The sequence below is a fragment of the Sciurus carolinensis genome, chromosome 5 (assembly GCF_902686445.1).
Source record: "Sciurus carolinensis chromosome 5, mSciCar1.2, whole genome shotgun sequence".
Taxonomy (NCBI): domain Eukaryota; kingdom Metazoa; phylum Chordata; class Mammalia; order Rodentia; family Sciuridae; genus Sciurus; species Sciurus carolinensis.
Window position 1 is genome coordinate 29,147,941 of NC_062217.1, and position 10,536 is coordinate 29,158,476.

A 10,536-nucleotide genomic window follows, 5' to 3' on the forward strand; every position below is an offset into this window, starting at 1 on the left:
GAAGGTTGGAAATGTTCAGGAAGTTCTCCTAAAACTTCAATAGAAATGACTTCTGTGATAGACCCAATTTATAAATGTCATTTGAAAATAAATTTGATAATATTTTACTTTACATATAAAATACATGAGTACAACTCAGTAACCTTAATGAATGGACTTATTTTGACTTTTCAGTACAACTCCAAACATTTCTTGAGTTATTGATTTGACTGTTTGAATTAGTTTCCTTGTCTGTGAGGAAATATTTGTGGGTATTTAGCTAATTAGATTTACAAAATAAGTGAACTTGCCCAAATTAATTGTTGCTCATCTTTCATTGTTATTATATTGGTAATACTTTTCTATTAATGGTTATAAACAATAAAGTTAATGTGTTTGAATCTATTTGATAGAGGTGGGAGGTTATCAATACAATTATTTTATTGCTTTCTTTGAAATATTAGTGTCCCTCTTGTTTTCCATTGACCCAACATTACATAGCCCAAAAAGTTTAAATTATTTTCAGGTTTCTTTAGTAATTTATCTTGCCAGATTGTTTCTCTCTCCACTTAAGAAAAAATTATAATTTCAAAGTTCTTACTGAATCCTCATTGTTTTTTTAAAAAAATTGATTTATTTTTACAGACCGCATTTTGATTTATCACACACAAATGGGGCACAACTTTCATTTCTCTGGTTGTACACAATGTAGAGTCACACCATTCGTGTAATCATAAATGTACATAGGTAATGATGTCTATCTCATTCCACTATCTTTCCTTCCCCTACTCCCTCCCTTTGTACTATAATTTTTTTGTTTGTTCGTTTGCTTTGTTTTGGCACCAGGGATTTAATCTATGGGTGATTAACCACTGAGCCATGTCCCCCACCCTTTTTATATTTTTATTTTGAGACAGGGTCTTCCTGAGTTGCTTAGGGCCCTACTAAGTTGCTGAAGCAGGCTTTGAATTTGCAATCCCCCTGCCTTAGCCTCCAGAGCCACTGGAATTATAGGCATGCGCCACAATGCCTGTCTATACTGTAAATTTTGATATTCATTAGCTATTTAAAAATTTCACCTAAGCAGAGTTAAAAGTTGATAGCCAGAAAGGAATCCTACTATCTGGATTTATAGAAGAGAATCTTTGAATTGGAAAAGGTATTTTTGTCTTGTGGTTCTTATTCTCTTACTGAAGAAAATTCTTCATTTTCAAGAGTTGGTGTCTATAGCTTTGAAAACGTGTTATGTAGAGAACTCAAGATATGTTTTGCCTGTTGGAAATGTCAACTAGGCCATTCCCATATTGTACCATACCCATGTCAACATGCTACCCCCCCCCAATAAAGTTGGGAAATGGCTTTTATTGATTTTTAATGTTGTGATATCATATAAATTCCACATTTATTGCCTTTTGGAACAGTACAAAGTCTGCTTTATTTTTCATGGAATAGTTTTGAATTCCTGAACTCTTGAAATTTATTTGTTATTATAATGGAGACCTTTTGCTATCTTTTGTGACACATGGATGGTGTGTAATGTTGATCCAGTTTTTAGAAATGCTATAAGAAACTTACTAATAAAATGAATTTTGATTGAAGTACCCTTGAAGAGATGAGATAAGCATTATGAGACACAAGTTCATTTTAAATACCAGTAGATTATAGTAAAATAGTACTATTTGCATACTACCAGCTTCACATTGAAATTTCACAGCAAAGAAATTGTTGTCTATATACATTTATATTTGAATATTTAGTTTTATAGATAATATATTTCTGTATTTCTGACTTCTTACCTCAGTTTTATATTCCCTGTGTTCTTAAAACAATACAATGAAAAATGGAAAATTAGGATTTGTAGTGTTTTAGGAAATTAGATTATTTTGTGGTATTTTTAAGAAAGTGGACATTGGATTTCTTGTTTATATACTAACCTTTTCCAAAGTCTGAAAGAATCTTTTAAAATCTTTGGATATAAAAAAGACCTGTTGCATTTAAAATTGGAGATAACATATTAAATTTGGTTTTAATTTATATTCTAATCTCTCTAACAATAATTTTTTAATTTATGCACAGAAACTAAGTACATACTAACACACTACATCCATTCACTTAGGTCTTTTCCTTCTGCTGGAACTCAAGAATAGTGTAATGTTTAAAAAAATTAATACAGTATGATAAATTAATGTACTGAAAAAGAAAAATAACAAAATAATCTCAGATAATGTCAAGAAAACAGTTAAGATTTAAAACTCATTCTTGAGTTTTAAACAAACATAAACTCTTCATAAAGGAACACCAGAAGGATACTAAAAAAGCTAAAAGTTGTATCTGTTTGAAATCAGTAGTCAGTGTCATTCTTCTTAAAGGCAAAACACTTGAAACATTTTTTTTTTCTGTTACACAACAGAAATTTAATATCTCACAGTTGTGGAGGCTGAGCAGTCCAAGGTCAAGTTCCCTATAGATCTAGTTCATGATAAGGGCTCTCTTCCTGTCTTGCACTTTTCACTGTTTACCCATATAAGAGAGAGAGAGTTGTTTCTTCTTACAAGGATACTACTAATTCCATCATAAAGTCCCCACCCTCATGACTTTTTCTTGACCAAATTATTTCCCAGAGACCCTATTTCCTAGTCTCATCACATTGGGGGGTGTTTGGGGCTTCAACATATGAATTATACCAGTCAACAGCAAATATGAATTAAAACTTAAACATACACAAAAAGGGTAAAAGAATATAGATTAAAACATTAAGACTCCAATAAACAAAGTAGTCAGAGAGCATATGCCAAAGATATAATTGGGCAGTTCACAGGAAATGCAGTGACTAATAAAAATTTTTTAAATTTACAGCTAATCTGATAGTTTTTATTACTTTCCTTTTTCTGATTTTTAAGAGTACAAATTGGTAGGCTTTTTGGAAATTAAGTTTGCATTGTAATTGTGAGTGTTCATACATATACTCTTGTTCTTGGGTCCCTGGAGAATTTTCTCAATCTCCATGTGCATTTTCATTTCAAATTCTCTGAATGTAGACTAGGATTTTATTTTAAAATTGAAAGCCACTGCTTTTATTTTTGTTGTTAATTAATTATACTTAGAAATATTATCTCTCAGAAGTATTCACAGAATTTGTAATATCTGATATGTTTAACTTTTACATCAGTCTACATTTAGAAAACAGAAATAGTACTTTTATGATGTTGTAAGCATGATATGTAACGTAGTTGATATTTTGTTTTATTATGCCCTGTCTAGTGAAATTAAACTTTTAAAAATTGACTATCAAAGTAGATTCTTTAATATATTTTCTTTAGTACCACACACTGAATTTAAAATGTTCTTTTTCATGAAAATAGTTCTTCACTAATACATAATTTGATAAAATACTGATTTGTGAGGCTTGCTTTTGAGGCTTTCTAGCTTTAAAATGAGAATGAAAATTTATTCTCTTATCCTAGAGAATTTTTTTAAATTAAAAAATGAATAAGTTTCTGGGCATGGTGGTACATGCCTTTCGTCCCAACTCCTTGGAAAGTTGAGGTTGGAAGATTGCTTTAGCCCATGAATTTGAGAGCAGCTTAAGCAATATAGCAAGATGCCATGGCAAAACAAACTAGTAAATACTTAGTTCTGACCTATATGACATATATTTGACATATTTAAGCACTATATATTTAGGTATATGGTAGTGATAACAGGCTTTTTTGTTTCATTGTTCAAAATTTTATTTTATGCTAACAATTTTATTGTTACACTAGGTAAAATAAATTTTTGTAAACTTACCTCATTGATATCCCAGTTGATATCTGGTTAGTATTTATACATTCTATACTAACAGTTTATTTATTCATTTACTTATTTATTGTTTATTTTATGGTGTTGGGGATTGAACTCAGGGCCTTGCATGTGCCAGGAAAGTACTCTACTGCAGAGCCATACCCCCGCCCCAGCAATTTTATTTTTAAAAAATTGACTTTAAGTTTAAAAATTGTGATCTTCTTTCCCCTCAGTCTGAATTAGAGAAGCCTAGAAGCCGGAAAAAAAACCCTGTCACAGATCCAGAGGAGAAGTTAGGTATGGATGACCTGACTAAGTTGGTACAAGAACAGAAACCCAAAGGCAATCAGCGAGGCCGGAAAAGAGGCCATACAGCTTCAGAATCAGATGAACAGCAGTGGCCTGAGGAGAAAAGGCTCAAAGAAGATCTATTAGAAAATGAGGATGAACAGAACAGTCCGCCTAAAAAGGGGAAAAGAGGCCGGCCACCAAAACCTCTTGGTGGAGGTACACCAAAAGAAGAGCCAACAATGAAAACTTCTAAAAAAGGAAACAAAAAAAAATCTGGACCTCCCACAGCAGAGGAAGAGGAAGAAGAAGATAGACAAAGTGGAAATACAGAACAGAAGTCAAAAAGCAAGCAGCACCGAGTATCAAGGAGAGCACAGCAGAGGTAAATATGTGTAACTCTAAACTGCATCTATTTACGTACCATATTATAAACCTTAATTTGATGCTATCCACATTTGGGTCTTCCCCAAAGCAGAGCAGAATCTCCTGAAACTAGTGCAGTTGAATCCACACAATCCACACCACAGAAAGGACGAGGAAGACCATCAAAAACGCCATCACCATCACAACCTAAAAAAAATGTGTAAGTTGTAAATAATATTAAGTTTCAAACCAATTTCAAATTATTTTGCAAAAGTTCATTTTCTATATTTAAATTCCAAATATTTAGTCCCATTACACTAGGCAAGATAAATTTTTGTAAACTTACCTAGGTGATTGATATCCCAGTTAAAACTCTGGGTAATATTTGTATATTTTTATAGTCTAGGCAGATGTTTATAAATGAATACCAAATAGTTTATTACTTCCTGTATAGACTTTACGGATCTAAAGAGATGATCAGGTATTTTTATGTAATCACTACACATTAACTAGGTTGCCTCATCACTGCAAGCTACAATTTTTCTTCATATTTCCTCTCAGCAGCTATTTCTTTGTAAAAAACTTTTTTTTAATTCTTTGAACTTGTCATAGGAAAGTAACATATCATCTTTCTTAAATCCATAGAAATGATCACATTTATCTCAGGTTTTTAATGTTTCTGTTTCCTAATCAAATTAACTTGTCTGTATTTACATATAGTTTTAGATATTCACACAAGGACATTTATAAGAGAAATATAGTAACAAACCTGTATTATTAACATGACAAATTATTAATACGACAAGAGCATCAATACTGTGATACGTACAGTTTGCAATATTTTCACCTTGGTTATATAAGTGGAAATAAGTAGCTTATCTTCTCTTAGTCAGAAATTCTGCACACTTTTTCTGAGAGAATCTAGTATGTAATTATATCTGTAGCTTCACTTTTCAGAGTTGCCAACATATCTTGGTTACTTGGTTACCTTAGAGTTTTTCCTGTTCCTGTGTATTCCACAGGAAAAGGAAAATTTGCCTGAGTGTCTAGCCAGTACTTCTTGCTTCCTCCATGTAATTTCTCTCTCAGGTTAAAGATAAAGGTAAGTGCATTTTTATGGCAGCTTCACAGATGTGTTTGAATTCAACCAAAGGAAAATCACTGTGTCTACATAAAGAATTCTTAGGGAACATTGAATACCTGTAATGAAATTTTTAACAAGGGAATAGCAGGGGTTAAATATATTTCAACCTTATAACTTTGGTTTCTTTATATCTGGGGATCATACAATTAAGGGCTTAATGTGTTATCTTCTGAAATAATACAAATTCTCTTATGCATGTTCAAAACCTACATTTTGTTTTATTTTACAAAATCTGTATTGAAAGAGATATTCTGTGTTCTATCTTGGCAGCTATTTCCTTTCTCTAGGAAACTTTTTCAGAACTAGAATAATAATATATGGTATGATGTGTCTGGTGTGTGTGTATGTATGTGTGTGCGTGTGCGTGTGCGTGCACGTGTACGTGTGTATGTTTTCTGAGTTCAATGGAATTGAAAAAGATTACCATTATCTTCTATGTACCTCCTGTATAGTGGTACTTAGCAAACATGGTTCTTATTCTCATGGGACTTATCTACTGGGCATGCAGTCATTAAAGAGTCACATTACTAATCACATAAATATAGAATTAGGGCTTGTGATATGTGCACTGAAGGAGAATTTTAGGGTTCTCAAAGCGAATGTAATGGAAGGATTGAGGAATTAGGGGAGTTTTTTCTTTGAAAAGTAACAGTGAATTGATTACTTGAAAATAATAAAGAGTTAGACAGTAAGAGAACAGGGAGAAGGACATTCCAGGTGGAAAGAACACCATGTTTGAAGTTTCTGAAGTGGGAAAAATCTTGGCAGATTCAGAGCCAAAGGCAGGCCAGGGTTTGCTGCTAAGTTAGGAGGTTTTACAAAATTACTCTTAAGGTCTATGGAGAGGTTTAAATGGGGATTGATATCAGCTTTTCTTTCAATACTAAATTTTTAAAAACCTAAGTAAGTGGCAGACAGATCATTAGAGTAGAAGGAAGGGAATAGGGGAGGGGAGGGAAAGGGGAAGTACTGGGGACTGCATTAGAGCAAACCATATTCCATGATTTTATAATTATGTCAGAATGAATCCTGATGTTATATATAGCTAACAAGAATAAATTTTTTATAAAGAGTACTTTACAAAGAGAAGAGGCAAGAGGTGGAAATGGTTTGAATTAGGTAGTAGCAGTGAAAGTAGGGAGAAGTGAATGGGTTTGTGATTTCTGTGAGTGGAATATTCTGGACCAGGAATGTTGTACTGTTTCCTGCTCAGAGAATTTTGCTTTGGGCTGTCAGTAGACCTAGATGTCTTTACTGAGTTATGGAAGGTGAAAGGAGAGTCAGACTTGGGGTTATGTTTTGAAACCCTTTATGGTTATAGTCAGTCACACTTAACTCTTGTTCTTTGGTAAATCTTTGTATGTAAGATTCTAAAATTAATAGGCTTAGAATATAAAAAATAATACATACCTCATGATGTATTTGAGGATGAAAATGGTAGAAGAATTCACAAATTATTTGATGCATTTCTTCTAATGAAGTAATATACAACTTAAAGACTGGAATGTTCATTTTATTTTACATGTTTTTACTATAGCCGTGTAGGACGCTCCAAGCAAGCAGCTACTAAAGAAAATGATTCAAGTGAAGAAGTAGATGTGTTTCAGGGTAGCTCTCCTGTCAATGATGATATTCCACAGGATGAAACAGAGGAAGAGGAAGTTTCTGCAGTAAATGTATGTGTTTATTAAAATGTCATGTGTGGTGGTATGCAATATAAAAATAGAGTCAGTAAATATTTTGTCAGATCTGTTTGGCACTTGGTGTTGCCTGTAATTCCAGTTGTAATTCTTTGCTAGTTTATAGTGTCAATATCAGCTTGGATAATGGAAAAAAAAACAACTTTTATGGAAGCCTGAAATTAAGTGAGAATAATAAGTATAGCATAGTGAGCACATGAAGGTCAATTCTAAATGGAATGTAGAGAAGTACAAGTAATAGTTTAACATCAGCACTTTAAGCATGTGTAAGTTGTACCTTTCTTTTAGGACATTGATATCTGTGAAGTATACTATTTATATTTCATGAGTCTGACATTTCTGTTTGAGTTTCATAATAGACTAGAAATTAGTAACACTAATAAAACATGTCTTTAACTAAACTCAGCTTTTGAAATTGAAGTACAAGCTTAATGAAAATTCATAAAATTGGTAATAGATACTTCTTTTGCAAAAATAGGGATGTAGTGCTTCCAAGGAAAAATTATTTTTTCAATTAATGAATGCCTTTGCTAGTTAACATATCTAAGATACTTCCCTTTGGAAAACATAGAATTAACACAACTAAGTATTGATATACGAATGGTAAATCTTTAGACCAGCTCAGCTAGCCTTCTTTGAGCAATTTGAGTTCTGTGACCAATGCCCAGAGTTGTTCTTTGCTGACTTTATCCTATTTCATGTAAGCAGTAGTCCTATCTACTCCAGGATTCATTTATGAACATGGGTAGGTCAAGCTGAATCAAACTTTGTTTGACTTAACTCCTAAAGGTTTTTTTGGGGTGGGTGTGGTGGGAATCAAAATACGATTGAAGAATAGTGATTAATGTCTTCACTAATCATCATAAAAAATACACAGTAAACTAATTAAAACACTGTTCTTTTTATATTTCTATTGTTTATACTGACCTCTTTGAACTAGTTTTAAGCTTTAATTAGTGTTTGCCTATAAATGGTAATATATTTAAGTCTCAGATTATTTATATGTCTTTGATAGCTGTTAAGGAACCAAACTCGGTAACTACTTTTCCAGAAGGACAGTTGCAAGCACAAGTTCATAATTATCAAATTTTTACTTTTACTGCAGAAACATAAGTAGAAAGATGATAAATCCATGTGTAGTTGTTTTTCTTACTGTGAACATTGATGTCTGTTCATTTCTTTCTAGGCTTATCAGATAGAAATGTAAAATAATTTTTTCCTTTACTGTTCTGGAAAAGGCTATTTATGGGCATGTAAGGGTTTGGATATTATAGAGGCCTAAATATGTGATGCCAAGGCAGAAAGTTAAAAGGTTGCAGAGAAAGCAGATTCACAAACAAGTGAGAATGAAGATTCGTTAAAAAAAAAAATTACTGTTATGTCTAATAAATGTGTTCCCATTTTAATTAAGCCTCTGGTGACTTTTCTCTTAAGGTACGGCGGAGAAGTTCTAAAAGGGAAAGGCGATGAACAGAATTTTCTTTATGAAAACTTTGGAAAAAATCATTTTTTTTTTTGTCAAGCTTGAGGCTGAACCAAGCCTTTGATGCACAAAATGGGACTGCTGAAAAGTGGACAGTTGGACCTTACTTTTATGACTTATGACCTCATGCATTTGTGGTCACACGCTTTAGCCATACACATGGTGATGACATTGACTATGGAGTCTTGTGAAAGTGTAATGTGCGATGGCTATGTAGACATAAACTAAAGAAAAACTTGTAAATATCCTTTTTTCTTTCCTTTTAAATGTTTCTGACTTCTAAAGTGCTTGTATAGCTTTTATCTGCGGCTTTAAACTGACAGTACCCAACTGTTTACTGGATCTATTGATTTGAAAAGAGTTTGTTAGGATAGATCTTAAGCAGTAATCTGTCAGTGTTTGTATTTGTATCCTCTGCAGTTTTACTGTGAAAAAATTTTTTTCAACAATTGGTGTCATTTTCTTGATGTCACTATTTGTTGGAGTGTTAAATAGTCTCTTCCCCTTGTGTATCTTATCTAGTGTTTACTCCTGGGCACCCTTCTTCTTCAGAGGTGCTAAATGGTCTGCCATTACACCAGAAAGAAGCTTCTGATGGGAGGACACCAATGCAAATTGTGAAATACTCCTAAAGTTGTTTGATTACTTTACACCTCAGTATTGGTCCCAGAATTTCCTGACCTTTCATGGCAGTGAAAATTTTAAGAAGAAAGAGATTTAAAATATTTTAATTTTAAAGAATGTGTTATAAAATAATGTACCGAATTCTTTATCCCATTTTATCATCCCTTTTCAGTTTTTATTAATCTACTGTATCAATAAAATTCTGTAACTTGAATGAGTTTTTCATAGTCTAGAATGTTGTTGTGTATAAGTAATTCCTTTTGAACATTATGTTCAGAAAATGCAAATTATTACACTATAATATAAAATCTGATATATACACATTTAGAAAATACCAGTTCTTCATAACAGTATAAAATTAATCAGAAAGAAAAATTTTATTGATGCAGTGTGTCTTTATAAATCTGTTCTTGAAAGCCAAGTGTTTTTGTATTTTATAGTGATTTGCATGTTTATGAAAAAGTGCTGAAAATGAGATGTGCTTTTTTCTGTAAATTCATATTTAGCCATAGTGTATGATAGATTACCCCATAACATAGTTTTTCATCAAAAGCTTATTACTGTACTTTATTTTGGAGCCAAAAAATTGTTTTGGGGGGTAGGGACAGGGTGGAAGTGATATATCCAACTATATCAGCTACTATATGTAACACAGTCTTACAGTACTGAATGAAATTCTGCTTTGTCCAGATTGGGAGAAGTGAAAATTTATTTGGATTTAGAGCAGATCTTTTTCTTTTTCTTTTCTTTCTTTGTTCATTGTAAACAAACATAGAAACAAATAAGGCAGTATTCTTTATACAGTTATGTAGACTGTATGTTGAACCAAAACATAGATTACTGCTTAATACTTACCCAAATCATTTCAGGTGCTGTGTTTTGTGTTTTTCATGATTGTTAACACCAAGAAAAAAAAAATCATATTCTAACTTATTAAATTTATCACATTGACTAATGGAGCATTTTCATATATGACACCATTATGTTCAAGGTGTATTTCCAAGATTGGTTATAATAGATGGGGGGATATAATAAAGAAGCTACTATTTTGGAAAATGACATTTTACTATTTTCCAGTGTGTATTGCAGTTGATGTGATTATTTTTCTTTTAAAAGATTTCCATGTTTTTGAAACAACCTTTTATTTTTAGAAAGTTGTCTTGAATTAT

At 32.3% G+C, this 10,536-nt stretch overlaps 1 protein-coding gene across 1 annotated transcript in view; it reads left to right on the forward strand.

Moving 5' to 3' along the window:
* The window catches only part of Pds5b (PDS5 cohesin associated factor B), a 193,955-nt gene extending 183,720 nt beyond the window's left edge, over window positions 1-10,235 (forward strand). The window contains 4 exon segments of the mRNA XM_047552945.1: window positions 3,996-4,435; window positions 4,526-4,636; window positions 7,098-7,236; window positions 8,695-10,235. Of these exon segments, the coding sequence (XP_047408901.1) occupies window positions 3,996-4,435; window positions 4,526-4,636; window positions 7,098-7,236; window positions 8,695-8,730 (726 nt within the window). The 3' untranslated portion in view covers window positions 8,731-10,235.
* Window positions 10,236-10,536: the final 301 nt, after the last annotated feature.